This window comes from Halichoeres trimaculatus, unplaced genomic scaffold (genome assembly GCF_033239565.1).
Source record: "Halichoeres trimaculatus isolate MK-OKI-2021-1 unplaced genomic scaffold, fHalTri1.1 fHalTri1_scaffold_20, whole genome shotgun sequence".
Classification (NCBI taxonomy): Eukaryota; Metazoa; Chordata; class Actinopteri; order Labriformes; family Labridae; genus Halichoeres; species Halichoeres trimaculatus.
The window spans coordinates 4,125,588-4,153,365 of NW_027437198.1; the positions used below are offsets into that span (position 1 = coordinate 4,125,588).

At 40.7% G+C, this 27,778-nt stretch overlaps 1 protein-coding gene across 1 annotated transcript in view; it reads left to right on the forward strand.

The window, feature by feature from the left end:
- Positions 1–27,778, forward strand: part of lmtk2 (lemur tyrosine kinase 2) — a 44,653-nt gene that overhangs the window by 4,496 nt on the left and 12,379 nt on the right. Inside the window, exons 2-8 of the mRNA XM_074696515.1 lie at positions 8,952–9,085; positions 9,187–9,340; positions 12,267–12,343; positions 13,253–13,371; positions 13,680–13,767; positions 23,777–23,907; positions 26,304–26,388. Of these exons, the coding sequence (XP_074552616.1) occupies positions 8,952–9,085; positions 9,187–9,340; positions 12,267–12,343; positions 13,253–13,371; positions 13,680–13,767; positions 23,777–23,907; positions 26,304–26,388 (788 nt within the window). The remainder of the gene's footprint in view (positions 1–8,951; positions 9,086–9,186; positions 9,341–12,266; positions 12,344–13,252; positions 13,372–13,679; positions 13,768–23,776; positions 23,908–26,303; positions 26,389–27,778) is intronic.

The window sequence follows — 27,778 nt, forward strand, 5'->3', positions numbered from 1 at the left end:
ACATACACATGATGTTCGATGCTGAATCTCAATTTCATCTATTTCTTTTCATTACAGCATGTCAAGTAGATTTCTCTGTGAACTGTGGCACCTGTTGCACTTTTTCTATGCTGCAATATTTCATGAAAAAGGCACATTGGGTCTCCTTTTTGTTTCGGAGATGTCAGCTGTTCTAAATCAGAGGTGGGCAACCTGGGGCACGGGTGCCATAGCTGGCACGCAAGCCTATTTATGTTGGCACGCAGAGAAAAATGACGAGGCAAATGACAGAATGAAATAAAATAAAATAAAATAAAAATAAAACAAAAAAATAAATACATTTTAATGTAACAAAATAAATAATAAATTAAAAAATATAAATCAGTTGTGTTCTATTCTATGTAACACTTCACAAGAAATTGGGTACACTCAGGGCTTGACGCTTAGCATTTTCTCAAGTAGCATGGGTGCTACCAAGTTGAAAAATCTAGTAGCACACAAATTTTTTTAGTAGCACAATGAAAAGTTACCAAGTAGTATGTTTTTCTTTAATACGAAGATAGCCGGTCAAGGAGGAAGCCTTTATAAGTAGAATAATTAAATTTATTTGAATTTAAAAAAATACATTCGAAAGTGGCATAAACATAGACTTAAACTGAATTAATGGGAATTCATGTGCAACCAAGGAATGATATAAAAACAAGGCGATAAAAACATAATCATAAAACAATTGTTTGTTATTAATGGGTAATCCTAACCCAATACTTTTCTCCAACAGACTTAAGCTTAATAAACTGTGTTATAATATACAACATTAATGAAGTTTTTACAGAAGGTGCTTGAAATTTGAGGGGGGGGTTTGCATCAATGTTTGTCCTTTACTTACAAAAGAAATTAACTATTTACAAACCAACTCATTGTACGTGCTAAATAAAACTCTGCTCAGTCTCTTTAGACAAAGTTTAATGCCAGTCAGCATTAAACTTGTTTCTCTTACAACTGGTAACGGCAGCGGGGTCATTAGCTGCGTTTCAATTACACTGTTTTTGAAGTTTGGATAAAGAACAATTTCGCCTCGCTGGTGTTTCCATTACGACCAGCAAGGCGCACAACTTTAGTAAAGTAAAACATAATGTCCGTCCGGACGCTGCACTCATGATGATGCAGATTCTGGCGTTATTATTTACTGCTCAAACTGTCGGTCGTCATCACGCTAACTCAAAACAGACAGGAACAAAACACTGAATGAAGATCATCTTCTCCAGCTCATGTACTCTCACTCACACACACAGACCTCCGCCCCTCCCTTCTGCTACTCCCTGACCCTCTCACAGCCATCCTGCCAGAGTCCGTTTGTATGGCAGGGGACATGTACAAGGAGGTGAGGAAGGTGCGTTGTGATGATAACGTGACATTTTTGCGAAAAAGGTGTTTCCATTGCACTTTTGCGAGACACCTCAACATCCAAACATGAAAAATCACCTTATGAGAGCGTATAAACTTTGTATCCAAATTTGAAAGGTTTTTCGTAAATGTGGCGTTTCCATTACCATTTTTTATTACGATTTTTTACGTTTTGCGCAATTTTAGGTGTAATGAAAACACAGCAGCGTCTTGAGACGCAGCATCTGAATCTAACACGAACTCTCCCTTGCCGTCAATATCTCTTCCTTGCTCCATTTCTTCCTCTTGCCTCAATTTAGAGTCTACATGATCTGGTTTTGTTGGTCTTTTACAATAATAACAGATGGGCATTATATAGGTGTTATTAATTGTTTCGTTTTTGCCTTAAATACTTGAAAACGTTGCTCGCTGTTCTGTCAGTCTACGTTGCCCGGCAACCAGTCCCACTGCTGTGCTGTGGTTGGTCGAGATGAGGCCTTGCAAGCGCCTGTTTATGTTCGTCTGTATCTCGGGCAGGGCGGTGCAGTAAGGTCAATGAATCAAACGTTTCAATGCTGAACATGCTTCCAGCTAAGGCTGAACGATTTTAAGAAAAGATTGAATTGTGATTTTTCTGGCAGATATTGTGATTTCAATTCGATTTACGATTTTCTTCAAATCAAGCTTCACATGTAGGGCTGAACGATTTTAGTAAAAGATCTAATTTTTCTGGCAGATATTGCAACGATTTTTTAATAATCAATAGTGATGATAAATAATTTGTTTTCATCAATTTCTAATCCAAAACAGAGGCTTTGTGTTGTTGACCTGCTTTACAGCACTTTTAACATATAGATTGTCTACAGATTTGTAAAACAGAATATGTATAATACTTGACACAACAGATCCTAAGTCAGTCAGGAGCGCTGCAAAAAATTGCTGCTTTGGCGATCTCAAAATTGCATTGTCTAAAATCGCAACTCGATCTGAAAACGATAAATTGTTCAGCCCTACTTCCAGCTAAGGCTACGTTCAGGGATACCACCAACCACAACTTCCAACGTTTTCAACACAAGATAAAACATCTTTTGAACGGTCATTTTTCATGGTCGTACAGGAGCTACGAAATGAAAATCACAACTCGCACTGTAATATTTCTAGTAGCAAATGCGAGTACCTCCTCACACTGTCGAGCCCTGCATTGGGTCCCCTTTTTGTTTCTTAGATGTTGGCTGTTCTCCTAAATCTTCGCAGTGTACTTGAACCCCTTACCACCACAGATTTCCTGTAGCTTAAGAACTCTAAAGCTGATAAAAATGTCCAAATAGGAGTCTAGATTACCTATATTTGTGGCGTCTATGTTTGCTAAATCACTTCCTGTGGTTTTGATAAGTGCTCTTACTTAAGACTTAGCAGGGTAAGCCAGACTTGATGAGTTTCTCGGACTCTTGTTGCAAATTTCTTGTCAATTTCTCTAGTTTGATGCCTCCGATTTTCTCCTCTAAAGCTGTGAATCATCACATTACTGCGGCGTGTCTCATGTGAGGACTGTGTGCTGTTAATAGTATTGTCAGACTTACAATAAGCTTAAATGATTAAAGGTATCGTGTAGTCCATGGCTTTTATTCAAGCATGTTAAGCCGATCCAGTCTAGTAGGCTGGGCTGCCTCGCTTACAATTGAACCATAAAGGAATTGTGGGTAACCTCAGGCAGCCCACATTAGACACAGCAGTGCTCACCACCTCTTTCCTGATGTGGCTGATAAATTGCGAGGTAAGAAAGACTTTTATTTAACATTTGTAAGTACACATCTGCCTTTAGAGGTAAATCTGCCAGGCCTGTGTCCTCACCGTAGACCTCTTCAATCTTTAATTCCTCTTCTCATCAATATTTCACCAAAGACTCTGTTTCTCCGTTGCAATCTTTAGCACAGAGGAGAGGTCTGTGGAAGCAATCCTGGGACTAAGTACATCTCTTCTTACTTTAACTCCAGTCACGGTGGTTTCTTATAACATGAGGCACTCAGGATGTTTAGAGCATTTTAAACAGTTTGAATAGAACAGAGTAAGGAAACATGTTATTTGTGATGGATGTCTTTGTGCATCAAACTGAGTCTCATTCATCACTGCCACCTCCTAAAACTCCCTTTGGAGATTAAAGTGATGCTGCTCATCTCCTCCTCAGTTTGACAGGCTGTGTCGCACAGATTCATAGTAAGACCACTGCTCAGCGTGATGTTAGACAAGTTTTTACATCAGGTTTATTTCAGGGTGATATTTTATTAATGAACTGCAGGGAAGCAGGATTTTATGCCAGCTCAATTTGTTCAGTTAATGCTGCACAACTTGAATACGGAAGCTAGTCAGTTGGAGGAACTGCACTTGCTGGGTTGTACAGTACCATGAGGCTGAAAATATTTCCTTCAAGAATGAAAAGCTCAAATCTGATGGTGCTGTTCGTTTTTTGGGGACATCGATCCAGCCAGGAAAGTAAATGCAAAGCAGAAAAATAGTTTTTCTTTCTTTTGTTCAGGAACAATACCTCACATTTTGTACAGTAAATGATTCACTGTTATATTACGATGGTTAATAAGTTCTCTATTTGTGAAGTCGTCAAACAACAAGAGGTGGGCATTTCAAGCATCTATGCTATTGGATCTTCACTGTGAACTATTTAGCGCTTAATCAAATGGTTTTATGATCATTCCAGTTAAACCAATAGCTTAACAATTAATGTGATTAATTAAATAAATGACAATTAATCCTTTTAATGGAATGAATAGATCAGGGGTGGCTAACCAGTCAGAGACCAAGAGCCACAAAAATGACCTTGGTACTGCAGAGAGCCATGTCACGCACGGGGTCTTACAAACACACTTCCTCTCACACAGAAACAAAATGACATAAAAAGAAAATCAACTCCAAAATCCAACTTTCAAAGCAAGATTTATTGTGTTTGTTTGTGTGTTTAAATTCGTACTAGAGAAGAGAAACTGAAACTTAAGTATCAATCTGTACACCCAAACATTGATCAACACTGATCCCAATGTTGGCATCAGTTAAGCAATATTTTAGATTGATCGGCATACCACTACTCTCAAGTAGGGATGGGTACCGAATTAGGTATTTTTTTGGTACCGACCGAATTATGTAAAAAGTACCGTGATTCACATAAAATCAAAAGGTACCATTTTTAGGTACCTTAACGCATCCTTGTGACTGTGAGGGAGTGGATGAGATGGCAATTTTCCATGCTGGACATGTACACAGCATTTCAAGGTTATATATTGAAGAATTTGTTTGTTAAATTGTAAAAAATATATAATTTATTATTGAACAAATTGATATTTTTTACCACATAAACACAAAAAAGTACCGAAAATTGGTACTGTTGAGTACTGGTACCGATTGCTGGGTACCGGGCATCGGTACAGTATCATTTCAAATGTGAAAGGTACCCATCCCTACTATTAAGTATGTATATATTTTTACAAATGGATCGCAGAGCCGCATGCTGAAAGGCAAAGAGCCACATGCGGCTCAGGTTGGCAGGTTAGCCACCCCCAGAATAGAATAGTTTGAATGGTTGATAAACCAGATTAATTCAAAAGTTCAAACAGTTCAACCATTAATTGGATCGATTGGATAGTTTGACAAATAAAGGTAGGGACTGTAGGATTTTCCTAAAAAAATTCAAATGTCAACTTTTACAGGAATAAACCTGCTCAATTGTCTCCAATAGACCTCTATACATGTGTACCAGTGTCAGTGTCTGCCCCAACCCCCTCCTCTGCCTGCATGTTGATGTTTTGGTTGTAATAGGACGTTTCTGCGTGGAGAGTAAATGTGGTCACATTAGCCAATCGAAGCACGCCTCGTGCGCGAGTGACTTTGCATGTTTATGATCCCAAGTAGAAGCTAATCAGAGCAGCTCTGATAGATGTAGCACGTAGAAAGAAAGACGCAACCAAAGTGAAATTAAACTCTCAACAGATACAGCTTTTTACTAATTGAGGGTGAAGCTAGGCTCGACTTTCACTTGCTTTCGGAACTTCGACAGCGGTACAGGATGAAGAGTGACGCAAGTTGGTATGTGTCAAATACTCTGTGATTACGTTGTGCTAACATCCCAAGTGAGGCGCACAGCTCTCTCTCAAGTAAAAGCGCAGTGCTACAGGTGGTTGCTGGGCTAGTAGCCACGGTTACAGGACGACACTTTGTTTATCATGGTGTTGCAATACTCCGTATTGCGAGTTTTTCGTCCGTCCAGTCTTGATATTATGTTCATTTCTTTCAAAAACAAACTTTCCGCAGCAGTCCAGTGCTGACTGCTCGCCGCCATTTTTAAAATTTAGGAACGTTTCTAGTTGTGTCTTACGTCATATCTGAGCATGCGCTGAAGGAACGCACCCTGACAACTTTCCGTTTGAGTGGATACATGATACCTCAATCTATTTGGGGAAAGGAATATTCCACCCCTGTGAAACCGATTAAATGTCCATTCAGATTGGCACTTTTCTTTCGGAATGAGGTGTTTACAAAGGTTGAATTCTTTCCGTTTCAGCAAATAAACACTTGGCCTCGGTTTTGTTAAAGGAAGTTCTACACAGAACCTTTTGATTTCTCACAGTCACAGTGATTTTCTTTGGTTCTGACTCCTACAAAACAACACCAGCTGCTCTGATACATGGCTCCAATGCTGTCTTTATCTTCTGTTTAATTGGCAGTTAGCAGCTTTCTGAATCTGTATACCAGTTTTACCGTCAAAAGCTATAGAAAAAAATATTTTGTAGGTTGAAAATTAGTCACATGAGCTATTCAATTCTTTATAGATTTCCTAATTGTATTTTTTCAAAAATTATAAGTCATCCCTACCAGCAACTGAAACATAAATACCAATAGAATTATTGAATGATGTTTGTTTCCGGATAAATGAGAGGGATTTGAAGTTAACTGTAATTTTTTTTGCAACAGTTTTGAAACCAGACTATGTGTATACAAACAAGCCGTTGCCAGGCGAGCATTTGGACGACTTGTGCTTACCCTAGCACTTGCCACAATATGAAAATATTTCTGGATTAGCCTCATTCAGAAAAGCTCACTTCATACCAGCTTAGTGTTCGACACACTGGCCTCAGTCTGGTTCGTCTTGATCCCGATCGGCTCAGACTGTTTGTGCTCAATTCTGTTTTAATTTTCTCTCATGTGATGGTGTGAAAACACCAGACAACTGCGAGTCAGTTTGTAGTTGGGATGTGTTCAGTGGCTGCTTTCATCTGCTGGGACTTTGTAGCTCAGCAGAAGGAGACTCTGTAGGTGTTGAATCTCTCCAGCTGACAGGATGTACCTGACAAGCAAAGACCAGTGGGAGACAGAATAAACGGGGGGGAGGATGGGGAGGCAGGACTCTGGCAAATATTCTGTCTTTTTTCAGTGCACAGTCCTACTGATGTAGTGCTGAGGCTATGTTTACACTTATCATCATAGTGTGATATAACTGACTGATGACATCCAGCCACTTTTTTGAGATGTCTTCAAAATAGTGACATATTTATAGGCCTGTCACGATAATCAATAAATCAATGAACCGAACGATAAATAAAAACGTCCTCGGTAAGTTTGCCAGCCTCGATAAACTGACATGTGCATGCATGTTTGTTTTCCTCCTCTCTTTCCACCAAAGAGGCTTAATGAGAAGATGGCTCACTACATCTATCTTTCCTAACATCAGGGTGCATAGGTTCGATAGCGGATTTATAGCGGAGTGAGCACATGTCAAAAATGCGATCTTTGGGGTGAAGACGGGGCTGCTTGCGCGTACACACGAAGAGAGCTGAAGCGAGCGTCCTGAGGGGTAAGGAGGAAACACATGCTAATATGAATGATGGCACAAAAGATACGGTTCTTAAGCCGCCTGCCACAGTCCCAATGTGGGAATATTTTGTTTTTTATCAGAATGAACAAAGTGTGAGCTCATGAACACCAACCAGCTGATATGTCGCATTTGTGGCGACGAAGAAGAAGAAGGGGAGGTGCAGCGGAGCCTTATTCTTTGACAATCCGCTCTTACTGAGGCTTTTGGTCTGCAAAGTAAATAGAAATAAAAGCGCCAAATGGTGGGCGCTCAAAGACAGCTACATTGCCAAAGAAATGCAGCCCTTCAATACGGTTGAAAGCCAGAAATGTTAAAAATGTTTGACAGACAGTACGGATTGACTGGGAAAAAGTACATGTTACAAACAATTCAGGAACTGTATAAACTCCCTTATATTAAGGCTATAGTTTTTTTTTGTTGTTCTTTTTTTTTGGAGTTTCGTTTTTTCATTAGAGACAGGGTCTATGTTTTATTGTTTTTGATTAGTATTAATTATTTTCATTGACATGTATTTTTTTTCTAAAAGAGAGTCCATTTCATTTTCATTGGGTTTTTTTCTCTTTCTTGTTTGTTAAATTTATTCTATTTTTTGTTTAATTTATTTTATTTAAAAGATCCTGACCTTTTAATCACAGTTAAATACTCTTAAGAAATTAAAGTTTCTTGCTTTTGATATGGTGTACTCACTTTATTATCCCATTTATCATAATTACATCAATGAAAAAATGGAAAAAAAAATCAACACAATATTGACAATAATATCGTTTATTGGCAATGATATTTTGGAAAATTATCGTCTAGCAAAACTTGTTATGGTGACAGGCCTATATATTTACAAAAATGCACATGAGCATCATGTGGAAGAGATCTGACTTCTCACTCACACACAGCAGAGACTGCCACACAACCGCTCTCATACCATCAAGATGAGCTGTTAGAAATGAGCATTGACATTTCAGACATGGAGAGACAAAGTGAGGTTGTCAGAAGGCAACAGACTCACAGTTACCACTGTTAAGGTTGAGCTTCTGACTGAATTACACTCCATAGATTGACATACAGGGAATCTGATGTGAGTGTGTTTTGTTTTCACTAAATTGGAAATACCTCCCAATAAAACATACTGCTGCTGTGTGAGTGCTGGTCAGCATCTGTGCGGAAAGGAAGCAGCAGCTGAGCCGTGCAGTGGGTGGGTTGTAAGGCTGCTGTCAGCCCTCACGCTAAATCTGCTGGGCCAGCAGCGTCCACAGCAGCACGGACTCACACCTGCTGTCACCACTGCTGCACCATCAGCTGCTTAGCAGTCAGTGGAAGCCCTCACAGCTGTCTCTGTGTATGGCTGGTTTCAGGTGGAGGTTCTGTTTTACCGTCACGTAATGTCGGCAGAAAATGACAACCTTAAAAATCCTTTAGATTTAAGGATTGAAATGGATGTGTTTGTTTCTTACACGGTGTCAGAGCGGGCATTTCTCTCACTGCACTTCAGCTCCATTGTATCAGCACGGTGCGGTTTATTTTTGTATCTGAAGTTCTACCTTTGTTGTGGGTGGATTTAGCTGCAGAGCCAGAACACTCCTGTGTATGTGCTGTGTTTCCACTTAAACACACTTCTGTTTGTTTTCCCAACATCACTGTCCTCCATCCCTTTATGAATCCTCTGTAAATGTAGATGAATTAGCCTGATTTTAATCTGTTTCTTTTTGCTTTATTCCAGCTGGGAGCACAGGCGACACATTGTCTGCGTCACTCTACCTGTCCCTCGTTGTGTCGCTGACTGCACTTGTGGCCTTGGTGGTGCTGCTCGTGAACTGCGTGACTTGCTGCAAAGAAAGAGAGATAAACTTCAAGGTGAGAGTTCTGACACGCCTCCTGTGGGTCACACCTAATGGATACAGAGTGAGGATGAAGTATCCTGGCAAGCTTTTTTGAGCCTTTTTTTGTTGCTTTAGGAGTTTGAGGACCACTTTGAGGATGAAATTGACTTCACTCCACCAGCAGAGGATACGCCATCTATGCAGTCCCCAGCTGAGGTGTACACCCTCGCTGTGTCTCCTGTGGCCCTGCCTGGACCCCCACACCTCCAACCGCCTGCTCACATCACAGGTCAGGCACGAACAGACTTATCATCAGAACCATGTGTGTCAAAACCAAGCAATAAGAAATGGAGCCAGTGTTTCCCACAGGATTTTAGGAGACTGTGGTGGGGGAGTCTCTGACCCTCGGCGGTTTTAATGTATGTGTACGTTTTTAAGCGCGATGTATCGCCTTTACAGTAAGCGCAGTTTGGGACCATGGACATGAATATACGCTGATAAATAAGAACTTACAAAGGCATATCAGAAATATTTTCAATATGATTCAGAAACAAAACCAAAAACTCACTCTCTCACAATATTTTGAACAATTTACTGAACAACATTTCAACAACAGGTTATTTACACTATTTCCCGTGATCTGTGATCTGTCATCAGGCTACTGAGACTGTAGCCTACCCTTATTCTCTCACCTGAGTTAACGAGGTGTGTGTTTGAAGCTGATGAAGAAAAGAGAGCACCAGGATGTGAGTAGGTGAAAGGGAAGCAAAGTGGAAACCCTTTATATTGTTTTAACATCTTAAAAAAATATTTTTTGGGATAAAGGGTCTGATTACGATTCTTCTTCTCTCTGCTCCCTTATCTGGATTTGGGAGTGTAGTGTTTTCATTCTGTTTTTTTCTATAGTGACTGCAGAAAATAGTCTAAATAAATAAAGATGCCTAAATTTGCTGAGGCCCACTTCATCACAAAATGTAGCCTAAATCAATGCAAGATTTTCTGACTGATATTTCCTGATATTGCTGTGTATCTGACTTCGAGAGAAATTCATCTTCCTCCATGCTCTCTCCGTCTGTGGTGTTCACCGTCTTACGCTGACGTCAGTACAAAAATCGCAGAAGCACATGGCTACTTAATATGCACGTACTGATTTGCATTGACCATATATGGTTACGTTCGGGCACGCTGAAGGAGGGAAAGGAGGCGTGCTCACCTTATTCAAGCTTTTGTCGTCGCGGTGTGATTTATCACGGGGGATAGCGTGCAGCCGTGTGTATGCAGAGTGTGATAGATCTGAAAAGAATGTTGGTCGTATCCACGTTTTGCCTTTTCGTCGTAAGTGAAACTTAAGAGGACTTCGCTGTAATAAATGTAGGCCCCAGGAGAGGAGACTATGAAATAATTACCCGCGTCAGCTCGTTGGTATCGTACAGGTAATTGTACTGTGTGCCTGACACTGACTCTGAATGCGCTGTGATAATGAAACTCTGGAACCGAGACGTGCGCGGTGCAGCCATTCCTCTTCCCAAGAAGGGAGGCAGACAGCGCAGTGAGATACTGTGTCCACGGCCGCAGTTAGCATGGCCGCTAATGCCCAAAAAAGAAGTTACACGTATCTCAGAGTCAGACGCCCCGCTCTAACTTCGCTGGAATCTGGTTCGCGCCAAACGTAACAGGTAAAGAGCGACGTCTACGAGTGTGACCAGTGCGCGCGCACTCTTGTTCTCTTTTTTACGTGCGGTAGGAAAGTACAGCTGTGTAATGGTCTGACAGAGTGACGGATCGTATTTTTGTCTCCATATGAGACTGTGGCGGGGCCAAATGAGACTGTGGCGGGCCGCCGAAGGCAACAGACTCACAGTTACCACTGTTAAGGTTGAGCTTCTGACTGAATTACACTCCATAGATTGACATACAGGGAATCTGATGTGAGTGTGTTCAGATAAGTCAGTCAAACACAGACCACATCCACACGGACCGGCACATTTTTCTATCTGACTTTTTTCTGTGCCGTTTTCAAAAAAGTGCGCTGTAAAGACGAAGCAGTTTCTGCCGTCAACAAAAGCTGTTTCCAGAGATCAGTTCTCATGTCAGACCTTTGGGGGGCGCTGTGTTCCTTTAACAATAAACAAGAGAAGAAGCCTGGGCCAGCCTGTGAGCTAACGTTAGCACTTACAGGAATTTCTCTTTACCAGTTCACCGCTATTACTTCACCAACTACTGTGGTAGCCATGATTGATCAATATTGATCCATATATAAGGCGCATCGGATTATAAGGCGCACTGCCGGCTTTTGAGAAAACTGAAGGCTTTTCGGTGCGCCTTATAGTGCGGAAAATACGGTAACTCAGCAGTTGTGAAGATACAAAGGGGTCGTTGACACAACAACAGTTTTAAGATGAACTGAAAAAGTATTGTTGCTTTTCGGCCTCGCGTTTACACAGGAACCCAATGCAAACTTTTGAAAACAGCCTCCAGAGTGTAATGTTTCTAAAACGCCATGGCCACCCTTGCCGTGTTAACATCAAGCCAGAGTTTTCAGTGGAAACGCTGATGTTACGCTTTACTTTGCATCTTACACTTTCAATGTAGCAACTTAAATTGCCGTACCGGACAACAACAGCAACAGTAACAGTGGCAGACTACCATGTTATGCTTGTGCTGCTGAATCTGCCGACTGCCTTTCAACAAAATGTGCATCTGTTGCATCACTTCTGCTAAAGAATGTCACTTACTGTGACACTGCAGCTGCTGTATTTCTTCTCGTGGGATGCAACGGAAACAAAGCTTAGTTGCCCTTCGTAACAAAGAGCTACATGCCAATCACAAAGAAGACAAATTGCTGGATGTCTTTCACTGTTTCTCTTTGTTTACTGTATCATATTTTTCTTCTTCATTGGATTTAGTAGTAGTAGGGTACGCTGTGTCTCGTTGCTATGCCGTCACCCTGCTATGCCATCACGCTATTACAAAGCTGACATGGCATCCAGCTCACACTCAACCTACCAAGAAAGGGACGATAGGCTGTGGAAACACAAACAGGATCAGGCTTCACTGATCCAAACTGTGCCAAACTGTACTAAGCCGATCTGGACCGCTCGTGGCTCCCACCTCATTTCAGAAGCAGATGGATGTACTCTCATTTAGATGTGTGTTTTGAAAATCACCATGCTTTTAAACAACAAACTCTTAACACCTTGTCCTTTGTTTTACAGAAGGATCTGCAGGTTTCCAGGTTGCACGCCACAGTCTGAGTTACATCCAAGAGATTGGCAACGGCTGGTTTGGCCAGGTAACATTTGTTTTCATTGTATTTAAGACCTAATTCAGACCTGGACTGTTTGGTCCACTTTAAACGGACCAGGGTTTGTTTCCCACGCTGGTGCAGACTTTTCATGCAGGTGTGAATAGACACAAACGAACCCTGGTGCGAACCAAACAACCGGACCGAGACCCACTTTTTGAGGTGGTCTCGGTCCGCTTCCAAACGAACTCTGGTGCAGTTCGTGGTTCTCCGGTGCAGGTCTGAATACAAACCAAGGTCCATCCGAACTAACTACAGGATACATGTGCCTTTTGGGCCTATAAAGCCACCGTAACCTAACCGTCTTTGGTTCATACCTGATCCTCCGTCTTCTGTTTAGCCACGCTGTTGCTGGCATGTTGTGGGTCAGGACACGCAGAGCATAGCGTCTCCTTGCTGCGCACATTCGTCTTCACTGTTCCAAAATTGTAAACGGTGTTGTTAAGCCTGCTTTGAAGGAGCTGCTCTTGAAACTGAAAATGATTTTGCAGCTCTAATAAGAGCACAAACACACATGTTTACCTCCATTTCTGGGTCTGTATTCTGTGTGCCGCCTTTGTCAGTGCTGTCCAATGAGAGCACTGATCGTCACACATGTGGATGTGTTTACAGAATATAGTCCACTTGCAAAAAGTACAATCTGAATATGAACCGCGCCAAACGATAAAAATAAAGTCCGCTTTTGGTCCGGACCAAACAAGAGGACCAAAGGACTTTTCTGGTCTGAATACAGCCTTAAACTAAGTCTTCACTTAGTTTTAGAGGACATGCTGAAGGAACTCACCTCTTTCTTCACTTACTTTAATTCACATTTACTGCTTCTTTCGACATGTCAGAGCACACTGCTGTGACCTTTTTTCCTCTGTATGTTAAGTTGAATGTACTCTACACATACAGGTGCTCCTGAGTGAAATCTACACTGACCCAGGTGGAGCCAGAGTGGTGGTGAAGGAGTTAAAAGCTAATGCAAGTGCCAGGGAGCAGAATGATTTCCTGCAGCAGGGGGACCCATACAGGTAACTGGAAAAACTATCATCATGAAATGTGTTTTTGAAGAAGTAGCTGGAATACTTTTAACTTGATCTTTTAATGATATTTTTTAAAGTTGTATTAGAATAGAATAGAAATAGAAAGAGTTTCATACAGTACTTTTAGGCAGAAATAGCAGTGTGACATTACTGTTATGCCGGCAGCACCCCCTATCTCTCTGTTGACACATTGCATGATACCCCCTCCCACATCCTACAAATGATTTCAAATGATACTCCAAGGCTTGTTTACACATCACTTACTGACAGACTAAATGTTGTTTTTGTTTACACAGAGTTCTGCAGCACCCAAACATCCTGCAGTGCCTGGGACAGTGTGTAGAGGCCATTCCCTTCCTACTTGTGTTCGAGTACTGTGAAATGGTGAGTGACCTTAAAGGTTTTTTATGATGTCTTCAGTTGAAAACATCGAAGCAACTGGAAATGAAACAGATGGAAAGTGTCTGTTTAGTCCTGTTTTGTGATGTTTTTCTTCTTTTGCATATACAGCTCTTGTGAATAAGTGCCGAGGAGTTGAAACAAGGTTTAATTTTTAGCACTTCTTCTTAAAGAAGGCTTCATTAATTGGGATATCTGAGAATTGTCCTGCGTCAGCTTGTTAAGCTCATGCATTCAAAGAGCAGGACCTCTCAGATACAGTCCAGCATGCATGAATAGCTGACCTGCCCTCCTGGACGAGGAGCTTACTGTCTCAGCCCTAAATTAGCCCCCTCTTCGTCCTCACATATTGAAGTGACTCAGACTTCATCATGGCAGCTGATTTATCCTCTGTTTTTCTCTCTCTCTCTCTTTCCTGGGTGGGCTGGGCTCTCGCTGCTGGGAGCTCCCCTCCACCCACCCCACTCCCCCCATGTCTCTTTCTCTCACACCTCTGCTCCCCTTTCCCCTGTCGAGGCTGCATAGCAAGTCAAAGCCTGGGACTTCTCACATTCCCACCTCACCCAGTAAAGCAACAGGCTCCATTTACGCTCCTCTGGTGTCAGCTCCACCAGTTGCTGTGTTTGTGCATTTTTATGGGTTGCACCTTGTGTATGTGGAGGGTGAAGCAAGCCAAGCTGTTCCTAAAGAACCCTGTGAGCTGGCCACAGATGAATGCTGGGCGGCAAAGATGTTGCCTTGGATATTTACAACAACTTGTTTGTTGTTTGATTGATACTTGAAGGAAACGCAGCCTGAAATAGAAACTAACTCTTAGATAGAGAGGTCTCACTTTGTAGTTGTCATGCTGGGTCGCTTATTTTCCAAAGCACTCTTGTTAACCAGTTTATTATTGTTTCTTTGATGTTTTTCGACCACAGGGCAACCTGAGCTTGATGTTATCTTGTCAGTGGGTTAGCTCCTGTTTTTGTCATTTAAGATCAGTGTTGGTTTGTAATGTATGCAAAGCTTTTACTAAGGTTTGGCATTTCTGGCAAAATAATCCTTTCCTGATAGCTTTTCAGCATAAGGAGTTACAGATCCATTTAATGACTGTTCAAAGTTGTTGTAGGTTTCAATGATCTTGTAAAAGTCTCCCTTATAGATACATACCTGATCGTAATCCACACTTTAAAATGAGATTATCAGCTCCACTGCAGGTTATTCCTTAATGCTACTTCTTAGCTTCTTGATCATGTTGAGCAGGACTGGACTGATATTTGTAAAAGTCTCTATGGCAACACCACATCAGCTGATGGAGTTTAGTAAAGAGTAGAGAGATCTGTGTTTTTCACTGCTGAAAACAATTTCTGTGATTAATTTTGTAGTGGTGGTGGACACTGGAGCCTAACTGTCAGACAGAAAATGGACGGAAGAGCAGAAGAAAGATAAACATGAGAGAGATAGAGTACAAGCTTAAGGCCAAACACAGGCAAAAGGCTAAAACAAGAGCTAAAGGCTAAAATACAAGCTAATGGATAAAAAACAAGTCAATGGCTAAAAAACAAGCTAAAGGCTAAAAGGCTAAACTGTTTTTGCTAATGTTGATTCCAACCCACAGTCAGCAGTTATTCTGCAGTGGTCTGTTCAAACTTGAGTCTATCAATAAAATGAAGAGTGAGGTTACGTTGGCTCTGATTGGTGGATGACTGGCAGGACATAACCAGGATTCACTTGCACGTTACACGTTAAGACGTCTCAGCACCAGGCTGTGAGTAGCACTGCATATAGCCGGCTACTAAACTACAGTACAAAAAATTGTTTGCTTGTTGTCACGGATTAAACAACATCGCTATCTAACTGTAGTGATGAATACCTTACCTCTTTGCGTTGTATGCAGTAAAAGTTGTCCTGAACAAAAAAGTTAGTTCCAAAACAAACACACGCCTTTTTAAGTCACGTCTTCACAACAGTGAGTAATGGTGCGTTTGAGGCAACCCGTAACTCGTATATTTCCCACCTGTAACTCATGAAAATGCCCTGGAACGGCAGTCTAACTCGTAACTTACGACCTGTGAACTCGTGCCAGATCGATGTACTCCGAGTTACGACTTGTGACGTCAGATCTGTGCTAGAGCCCGACCGATATGGGATTTTTGGGGCCGATGCCAATACCGATACTGGGGACAAAAAAAAGCCGATATCTGATATATCGGCTGATATATATAAGAAATTCATTGATATACACAGGATATATACTGTAGGTATATGAACACAAAGTATAATACCCATATGATTCAAGACAACAGACAGAACACTATTAAATTAAAACAAGGAACTTTAATTATAAAACTGTCAACATAAGAACTGTAGTGTAAACCAATGATAAATAAGAACAAGCTGTAAACACAATAATAAATAAAGAAGTCAAACTGTAAACACAGTTAGTAAAAAAAAATCAAACTGTAAACACACAATGAGCAACTTACACAACAGCAAAATGTTGTTCTATAGTCTTACATTAGAAAATGGTGGACGTGTGAATTAACAGTAGCATTTATCTCTGTTTATCTTCCAAAAAAGCAACTTCCATGATGTTAAAATGTTGTTCTATAATCTTACAGTAGATAATGGTGGATGGAGGGGGCAGGCACTCGGGCAGTGTGCAGCCCAACACACAGACACACAGGAGCAGGAGTGACAGAATCTCCGTGGAGCACAAATTTTTATAATTGGCTACATTTTGGCCGATGTTGATTAATCGGTGACAGGCATAATCGGCACGATTAATCGGCCGGGCTCTAATCTGTGCCAAAACAATATGGCAGCCTCTATGGCTGTGGTGGTGCTGCGTGTGACACATGGTGAGAAATAGACTTTACAACAATGTAAAGTAAATTCAAACGTTGCAATCATAATTTACACACGATTATGTACTATAATCTCATATGTGCCCGAGACGGTGGACAAATGTGTCGCTAACACAAAATAGTTAATAGAGAGAGAGAGCGCTATCATCACTGGGCTACAAGTGTAAACTTCTTGTCTGATGTTCACACATTGAACATTGGCAGCAACTTTGGCGTTCAGTGCATTAATCAACAAAAATAAAAAAAATACACTTTAAAATAACAACATATACCGTGAAATATAAAGTAAATACCTCATGCGCCTTTTCCCCTTCTCCGTTTCACTTAAATAAAGAACTTGCGGGCTCCTTTGGTAATTGAAATGACCAAGCATAAATCTTAGAATTTCTGCCATGCTGGTTTGTTTACATCCCAGAATTCAAACCGAAGTCGTAAATTGCCTGGAACGCTTTCAGGTCGGAACAAGGAGATTTCAACTGGAAACATACGAGTTACGGGTTGCCTCAAACGCACCATAAGACTCTAGGGCTAAAAGATGTCTCTGCAGTCCAATAAACAGATCCTCCTCATGGCACATTTAGATATAATATATGAAAGAATAGGATCCCTGATGTTCCTCCAAGGACTCTTTTAGGCAGCAGAAGTTTTAGTTTTCCTCCACTTTTGAATCTCTCAGTGCTGTAACCTGTTATACCAATAACTGGCACTGTTGCTTTTTTTTGGTTATGTAGAATTGTATTGAAAGAAAAAAGAAAACAGCTTTAAGAAGCTCTACTAACACTGTCAGGTAGATTTATTCATTTCATTTTTTTTTATATCTTGACTTATCCCTAATTTTAACCAGGTAAAAAAATAAACGTTGCAAAGAAGTTTCTGGGTGAAGATCTGTATAAAACACTCCACCTGACGCTGTGAGCAAACTGTCCAACCTCAGCTTTAAACTAAGTTTTTTTTAGAGTTTAAAGAAATAGTTTTAGGCTTTTTGGAAAAAAAAGATTAGACCAAAGTTGTTTTGTGCTGAGTTTGGTGTGGCACTGACCTAAAAAAAAAGAAAAGTTTGGAAGGAAAATTTTAGGGTCTGGTCGAGCAAAGGTCAACATTGACTTATAATACTTTTATGGACTTATGTTAATCATCATCAAGTTTATTATCTCAATCTTATCATCGCTGCATGAGTGTGTAAAAGTGTAAAAGATGTAGGTGTGTCAGAGTGCACAGGAGCAGCATAGGTCCATTTACATCCTGTTTATGGCAGGATGATATGATGGAGCAACCCAAGCGATTACAGCTGTTTAAAAAAAAAATAATCTGTTAGATTTTCATCCGATTGGTCTTTTGTTTGTACTGAGCATCCTGCAGCCTTGGACCTTGGGCCACATTAGCGAACACACTTCTCCTGTTTACCAACACAGAATCTCTGAGCGTCATCCCCACACCTTTCCTTCCATTTGTCCGACCCAGTAACATTTCCAGCTGGGTCCAGTTTGGCTCGCCGTCCAGAGATTGCGTAACTCTGTTTGGCTTGGGCATTGTCAGCTGCTCCGGCCCGGCTGCTCCCCTGGCATTGTGGTCTTTCCCAGCCAGCTCCAGTAACGTCTCTGACAGGGGATGGAAATGAGTCAAGGTGAATGACTTATCACACGTGGGCACCGGCCATTAGGGAAGATAGTGTGATGATGAGCAGGTCCTGTGTGTTAACGGTGATAATGCGTAAAGTGAGTGATGTCTGTTCTCATTATCCTTCACCAGATAGAGACATTCAAAGACTTCATCTGGCTTTTTCCTCACTTTTTAATTGTCATAAACTGCACAAGTTGTTTCCCCTACATGCACGCTATCTTCACAACAAGACAATAAAACGCTCATCAGACACACATCCGTCTTTTTATATCTTCAAGCCGTGTCTATCAACTCCTAGATGTTGAAACATGAAACATGACAACGCAGCTGCACGCTGAACAAGATGAATCCCAAAAAGTCAGTCTCCTGTGACGTTCCCTTTGACAGCCCGGTGATTGATGCTGGTTTTTCTGTCCCGTATCACCTGTGCCGGGTAACCCTGACTCAAAGCATTTTAGACATCAAAATACATCAAGCAACTGGTGCAGAGGCTACAGAATGTCACATACCAGAGTTTGAGTGACAGCTCTAATGCATGGGTCTCCTGCTTGGTGCTTAGCCAGGAAGTTAGGCAGGCCCCTCTCTTGTTCGGGGTCTCGGCTGTGAGCCAGCTGACGTTGAGCTTTTGAAAGTTGTTGATCTGCTGCATTTAGTTCGGTGGTTGAGGTGACAATCCTCTGGTGGGTATCCCAGAAGTCTTTATGCGACTGTCATAGCATTAAATAAAGTTAGACAGAGGGTAGCTGAAACTCACATCCAGCATTTTAATGCACTTTGCACATACGTTGCACAATAATTCAATCACTTAATAAGTCACTCTTTAGTTAAAGTTGATTTTAGGGATGTCCTGATCCCGTACTCTGACCGGTATCAGCGCCTGATATGGTTATTTTTGGATGACCAGATAGCATTGGATGTCATTACATGATCAGGGCAGATCCAGTTTTCACAGGTTTTCAGCACTGTCACACTTTACGGCTGCTGTAAATCAAACCATGTTGCAAACATGTCCGGAACTACTTCTCTTTGGGAAAGCAATGATAGTAAAACAGCATCTTGCAGCATTTGTAAAGTGAGTGTTCCTCCAGGAGGTACCAACAGGGCTCACTTTTAATACAAAAAATATAATTCGTCATTCACAATGGAATCACCCAACAAAGTAGGCCTGAGTGATATATCGATTATATCGATTAATTCGAATTTTTCCTTGTGGACGATTTGAAAAATGAAAAATTTGAATTTTTTCTCCCCTGCTATTGCGCACCTTTTATACCGCGGCAAGCGCTGACTCCGCGTGTGTGCTGCATGCTTTAACAGTTCACAAAACAAAACAACAGAAACCTAAATGTCATAAAAATGTGCTTGTGCGTCTTTGAGACCCAGCACCTTGATGGACACGTGTTCCTTATAGTCTGTATCAACAGCCCAAAGAGATTTATATAAACTAGACCTCTTGTCAGTGAATGTTCAAATCCCTTTCCTCCAATACTCCGTTTTCAATCTGTCACTTTTCAGGAGTTTGATTAAGATCTTTTACTCAAACATTTATAGAGCCGGGATCCTTTTAGGTTCACCTGCAGATTATTGATGATGTGATTGACGCATGTAAAACCTGCTGCTCTTCAAAGTTAATACTCTGATCATTTTAAGATTTAGACAGTAAAGAAATATACATTAGTTTTTCACAGAAAACCCTCACTGTACCGAAGAAAATCCCCTCTTATGGTAATTTGGATGGATCATGATTTGTGAAAGTAGACAGGGTGGGTGACGGGACGACGATGGGCGATCGCACAGAGCGGCGCGCTGCTCGGACAGACATGACTGAGAAGTTGTTGAACTTTTACCTGGGGGGAAGCTGAGTTCTGTCTTTCCCTGCAACTCCCTCTATTCCAACAACTAAATCCCCCATTCAGCATAAATCCATCTGCTCACGAGCAGAGCAACATAACGAACCAGCATCGAGATGCGCTCTGTCAAGCAGGGGCGGACCGGACTTATTAGACTGGGGTGTCCCAACCAGGGCACTGACTTATGCAGGGAGGCATGAATTTTATGAGTCTACACTTGAATAAATAGCATGTAATTTTATTTATTTGTTTGTATCAAAATTAAAGGATAAACAGACTATATAGCCTAAAAAATAAAACTTGACAGAAACAAAGTGGGGATTTTTTTTTAATAATTTAAAGTAGAATATAACTGAATAGTGCTGTAGTGCACTGAAACAGTCCTGTACACGCTTTTTCTAGCAGTATTTTTAAATTCAAAATGTACAAAATGGTGCAGCTTTCATTGTGAATAGGGCTGCAGCTATCGAATATTTTAGTATTCGATTATTCTACTGAAATCCTATCGATTAATCGAGTAATCGGATAAAATACATTTTTGTTTAGTTAAAGAGCAGTTATTCTTCAAATGAATTTTTTTCTCTTTAAGAAATAGAATTTTCTGATACAGCATGTCAATAAGAGCACTTGCTTTGGTAGCTCCAAAATTTGTAAACACACTTTGACACATTTTTTGTGCCTTGTACACCTCATCAAATGTTGCGGACCCAAATGGCACCCGTTTCGTAGAATGACCCATTAGTCTCCAAACTCCAGAAAAGGAGCTAGATTTGTTGCTAGTTGCTATTTTGTATAAGAGGTGGCTTGAGGGGTCTGAAAACTCTCCTCATATGGCCTCAGCTCTATTTGAAATACCACTCTTTAAACTTTTTAAAAATTAAACGATTCCTCGAGGCAGGGAAAATTACTCAAGTATTTTTTGTAATCGAGTACCTCGAATCATTCAAGGAATCGTTTCAGCTCTAACTGTGAATGAAAATATGTCTGCCTGCCTCCTTTAAAACTACAAAGTGAAGTTACTGAAACAGAAGAAAAGCTAAAAATTCAATTCCAAGAGTCAAATAGAGGTTACTTTTATTAAGTTTGTGACAAAATTAAAACAAAACTGGTTTTGAGTTATCTCTTTCATTTGTACTTATTGTTTTCTTTGAAAGGAAAAAAAAATCGTAAAAAACTCGTAAATCGAATTTTTGTGAAAAAATCAGAGATTTTATTTTTAGGCCATATCGCCCAGCCCTAGTATAAGCCAAGGTTAAAATAGTTTTGGATTTGTCATTTTAGTTTTAGTTAGTTTTGACATTTTTTTTTCCATTACAGTTTAGTTTTAATTAGTTTTAGAGCAGGCATTCTAGTTTTTATTTAGTTTTGATTTTTGCAACAAGAATTATTTTTAGTTAAGTTTTAGTTTAGTTTTGTTTTTTTCATACCTTATTAACCAGGTGCAGGATTCAAAAAGGTCAGAGTAAATATTTTGTAACACTGTTTATTTTCAAGTCCAACATAGTGCTCACTGCTCAGTCAATGCTGATACTGAACTGTTGGCTGCTGCCTTCAACACAAAAAATAATATAAACTTAAATAAACAATTATAAACATAAATTATGTAAAGCAATAAAATATGAGCTTTGTAACAAAGTCAGACTCACATGCAATGAAACTATTACAGATGCTCCAATTCATTGCTCCTCTACGTTTTGTCGCAGCACAGCCAGTCAGTGCAGTAAACAAGCACATCCCAGTATGTTGCTATGATGGTGCCGTACGGCACTGACAACTGCCGAAAACTGTCTTAAAATTGGTCAGGAAAATGTGTCGAATTAATTTAAATTCTAAAGGCTATTAGCATTGTTAGAAACTATAATTAAGGACATTTTGTCTATAATTTTAGTTAGTTTCAATTAGTTTTATGAACACAAGATACAGTTTTAGTTTACTTATCGTTTTTGTTTTCTTTTCTAGTTTTTATTAGTTTGAGTTAACTGCAATATATTTTAAATTTCAGTTTTCGTTTTTAGTTTCGTTTTAGTTAACTATTATAACCTTGGTATAAGCAAAACATATCATGAAGTAATCGTATCAGAAGTAAAAAAAATCTGTATCGTGACATCCCTGATTTATTTTACCTCCTTCCTTTCTAAATGCACCTTTTATAAGTTTTCTCTTCTTGTTTGGCCTTTTTGCTCTGCCAGGCTCACATGAAAATAAACTGAAAATAACTATGATGTCACCTGCTACGACTAGTATGGACATTAATCCTGTGAAGTATCTTAAAAATGTTCTTTTTACATAACCTAATCATGACTTAGCCGAGCCAGACATGAAGTGGCGTGGTGGAAACTGAACACATTCCTGTTCGTTTGAGTCCTTATTGTTTTGGCCCTTTACAGTTAATGTTGTTTCATTAGCAGCACCGGATTCCCCCTCCCCCTCCCCCTTCTAGAAACCCAGACCTAATCACCTGCTGCAGAGTCTTCACAAATGAAGACAGGCAGAGGGGTGTCACTTACCATACATTGAATATAGCTCTTCTCTGAAGGCTGATTCTCAGAGCTGTGTGGCACTTTATTAATGTGTTTGTGTTTGTGTGCGCCGGGGTGAACATGGTCGAAACAAACCTAGTTGCTTATGTAAGACGACAGATCTAAGCTGCTTGTAGTTAGATAGCTTGGGGGGAAAATAAACCCTTTGTAAACACACAGACAGACAGACAGAGAGACAGGCAGAGACTGCGCGGTCAGTAACCACATGTGAGATGACATTCTCAGCAAAAGGGGCTCATATATTATGTGAGTGTGAGAGTGTGCGTGCGTACAGTGTGCTGTCATTCCTCAGACAACCCCCATTCTGCAGGATTCCCCTTCACTCAAACACTGTGGTCAAAAAGAGACTTGAACCAACACCTTGTTTCACGTTTTAGGAGTCTGACTTTAACATGTTCCTTTGGGTGTTGTTCAACATTGTTATTAAAATTTCAGAAGAGCTTGAATCAAAAAATAGCACATTAGCAGTTTCACATGTTTGTAAACAGTAACTACAAGCGTCCAACAAAATTCCCAACTGGCTCCACACAGCTGAGATCCTTGTGGTTGACCCGTGTTCACATTTCAAGTCCCTCCAGACTCCGTTCATCCACTCTTGTAGCCCTGTGATCTGAATATGTAAATACTCTGTCTCTCAAACACACTCTTGAGTTGTAACCTCACAGTCATACTGGTGTCATGTGATTTGAGGAAATAAAAACCACGCGTGTGACTTTTTATTTGTTTATTTTACAGGGCTATAACCGGTTAGCTCAAAGTTCCCTTCCCTTTCTTCTCATGCCATCTTCCTCTCTTCATCCCTCCTCTTCTGATGAGCTCAGAAACACAGCCGGATGCAGACACAGTTTGTTTCACTGACCTGAGCTGGACTCTTTTATTTATAAATCTCTGTGACACAGCAAAGAGGTCCACCTAACAGCGTTACCCTTATTTGGTCCTCTCCCACATCAGCAGTGAGAAGTGCTGAGGAGACAGGAACAGGAGAATCTACTGCCACCATGTGGCCATCAATGCACAATACACTTAATCACTTGTTACATTTCCGTGACACAAACGTTGATTTTTCTGTGACATTCTTGGTGTTTATGTGCTGATAAATGTGTTTCTTTGTTTATGTGTGTGTGTGTGTTTGCAGGGGGATTTGCGAGGCTACCTGTCCCAGCAGGACTGGGTGTTCAGAAATGCTGAGCTGTTGCAGCTGCAGAGGATGGCCTGTGAAATCGCTGCTGGTGTCACTCACCTTCACAAACACAACTTCCTGCACAGGTAGCACTTTGGAACAGCAGACACAGCTTCCTTTTTTATTAACAACCTCTAGACGTTATGCCTCACATTCCCCTCAGTCTAACTTCACTTTTCTGACTTCACTTCAAGTTTTACACAGCCTTAGTTAACAGACGTTATTTTCTGAAGACCTGATTATTATCCAGAATTTATTTATTTTAGTAAATACACATACTAATTAGCTTACAATGATCCCATCTGGAAAAGCTGCTGTCATTTAGGTGCTACCTTCCCAGAGGTATTTACATGAGTTTGTCCCAGTTTTGACTGAAAAGAATTTAAGTATTTCAATTCAAGATGTTGTCAACACATTGTATAAACGTGAGAACCCACTTCCTCTGAGATCAACAAACACCTACATAATTATCATGTGAAACGATTAATGTGTTGCAATTTTTCTGGGTATGTAATATGACTTGTCAGACACGGGGTAACAAGTCTCATAAACCATGATTGTAAAGACTTGGGTCAACAGTTAGTTTTACTTTAGTGCTTACTGTCCGTCCAGCCTCAGGAGTGCCAGTGTTCTCCAAAAAAGGTTTGTACAGCAGAGAGGCTGCATTTCATTTTCATTTTTACCCCGCCGAGTGCTGGATGTCTGACAGCAGGGCACAGGGGGTGTTGGGAACGTGTGGCTTGGGGGCAACATACGATGCTCCGCTCATCAGCTCTATTTTGCATGCTCAGAATAAGCTCAGAGGGTTCCAATTACACAGCTCGCATGCATTGCTACAGTGTCAGCTGTCCGCTGCCAGAGGGATATGATGATTCTGCTCTTTGGGTGTAAAAGGATAGCCCAATATTGGGACTTGTGTTTTAATCCTTGTTACAACTTAATAGAAGTTCTACAAGCTTTCCTCCACGTGGACTAATTTAATTTCCTGTCTTAAAAATATTTATGTGGTATTCAAGCGAAAAAATTCAAAAAATGTGACAAACTAAAAATTCTGGGCGCAGCTAGGGAGAAGAATCAGACAAGATTTTTGATTGGTTGTAGCGCTCCAACACTGACACGAAACCCTCAGAGCAGTGCTGCGTGTGCTGAAAGCAGAAGCTGGAATCTCATTGGATACAAAGGGTGGGAAAACCTCAGAAGGAAGTTTCCGTCTTCTCTTTGGCTGATTTTTTTTTATCTGATGTTAAGTTTCAACAAAGGAGTTAATGATGTAGTTTTATTTAAAAGTCACCATTGGATACCTGCTTGAACCTTAAAGTTATTCACTTCACTTTAAGACAGAAGTTTGGTTCAGAAACATCAGCCTGGTAGAAATATGACTGATTCAGAAGATCAGGGACTATTGGGGTCTCTGTTCAGCCAAGTGGCTAAATTGTGTGACCCAGAATTGCAGCCGGTTGCCTCTTCCGCCTCTCATTCCTCCCTCTCTCCACAGTCTGTATCCTGTGTCCTATTTTCAATAAAGACATGTAAAAGCCCAAAATGTGTATTTTTAAAAATCACGAATGAGCATTTGTAAGATATCCAGCTGACAGAAGTAAGACTACCTGGAACCTGAAACTGTATCTGCTGTCACCGACGAAATGAAGAAGGTGTCTGTAGACATTACCGCTAACTCCACCACTGGCTCATATTTTAGGAGTGATCATTGCCCTGCCATGTATTAGCCTTGTAGGGTTAAGATACAGGACTCATTTTGTGCTGCTGTGTTACTGTATGTTGGGCTTTTCGCCAGACGCTGTGGACAGGCAGTTTTAAAATAAATCTCCATTTATCTTGCAGAGGTTTCAGAGGCTCTGACAGTAGCTGGGCCATGTACACACAAAACACTGGTGTCAGCAGTGTTTGTCGTTAGGTGGGTAAAAGGGACATGGGACTTACGCGCAAGGAAAGCCACAGGGCTGACAGGAAACCAAAGCCTGCTCCGTCAGTGGCTGAAAATGATCTAACATATGTCTGCTGGACGTGAAGGGAGGGCACAGCTTCTTACGCCCTCTACTGGCAGCCCTGCAGAGGTTGCTGTGTCTCCCTTCTTGAAACGTTATCCTGCTCCTGTATGCACGAGTCAGGAATAGCGCCTGAATGGGTCCTGTTGTAAAGAGCAGAGGCAAACAACAGAAGAATTTCCTACAGTTCCTAAAGTCCTTCAGGATCCTCGCCTGACTCCCTTGTCTTTGATGTAGGAGAAAAACTGTAATTCTGAATGCAGATAGTGGATCACTTTTTGGTATTGATGGCAGGTGTTATCTGTTTCACAGCATTAGAATAAACACAACCAACTCACTTGGGTGAAAAGCTTAATATTTGTATTTCAGTGAAGACTAAAGCTATTTTCCTAAATCCCGACTGTTTTATTATAAACTCATTTAGAATGAATCTGCCACTTGGTACCATCCTGATGTCTTTCTGTTTTCTCTCACAGTGATCTGGCTCTGAGGAACTGCTATCTGACTGCAGATCTTACCGTCAAAGTGGGGGACTATGGAATCGGACCCTACAGATACAAAGTAAGCACAAACTTCACATTTAGACCATGCACTGACATCACCTGTCGGTGTCTGAAACAGATTTTTGAAGCAATTCATCTAGTGCAGCCATGTTTGAAGTGGGCGGGCTTTGAGCTTAGAGCTGTGCCTATGATTGGGTGAACTCGGGGTCTTAATATCCTCTAAACTGTAGAGTATGAAAAAAATTCAGCGTGTACTGATAGTGAAATCATAGATTCAGACGTTTTTTTGTACCAGGCTGTAAATAGATGAATTTGTCCCGTGAAAACAACTTTTTTGGCTTAGAGTGTACGTGACTTCTGATGTTGGCCGGCCTCAAGCAGACAGTTTAGAAACAGCAGATTTTCGCACTTCAGCTTTTTCTTGTATTTTTACATTGGAGGTTGCCACTGGATCCAGAGACTGAATTTTACCATTACTTAAGTACAACATAGTTCTGTCAACTTCATTGACATGGCTATGCAAAGATACTGTAAATATAAATGAGGCTGCTACATTCCATAAACCAGTTTTGGTTATTGAACCTTTAAATAAATGTATCATCCAATCAGATATTCATTTAGTGATGTTAGTAATCACTGTGACTGTATTTGAGGGTAGGAGTTGAAATTCGGCACATTTTATCATACCATTTGGCAAAATGAACTGTCTGAAAACATGTGGACGAAGATCAGATCCAGGGCTTGACATTAACACCCGCCAACCCGCCAAATGCAGATGCGGCGGGTGACACCGTCACTCCTACCAGCCACTTTGGCAGGTTGAATTATTTAATTGTAGTTTTCTGAGACAGCATCTGAAATACTAAACCCATTGCAATATGAGACTACGGCACTACAACTCCCATGAGCACTGCCTGCACACAGTGTTTGTTCATTGGACGCGCTCTTCTCGAGCCTCCGTCTTGGACAGCCTGACAGCTCCCGGTGTTTAGCGCCGTGATTTAAAAGTTTACTCACGTCTTTTTGGCTCTCTATTGTAAACAGATTTAAGTCACAAACTAGCGCCAAAACTCCTGTAACTTTTTAAAAGTGAGGATGTTGACCAGATGGAGCTCATTTAAACTCACACTGCACCAATCTCACCAGCAACACTCACCTAGAGCAGGGGAGGGGAGGGGAGTGCATGTAGAGAAGAGAAACTGGTCACAGATACAAGGAGCTGTAGGAACAATATTTAAACCTCCTAATAAACAAACATTTATCAAAGTTATGTGTAAAAAGTTCACTCTGGAAATACTGTAAACAAACCAAATCATTCTAAATAGATAAAACTTATGGTCCAGTGTGACTTATAGCATATCTGCTGTTTTTGTCTTCATGAGGCATTTTTTCTTTTGATTGATACGACTTTAAAAAATGTATAATTATACCACAAAGTGACATAGTCC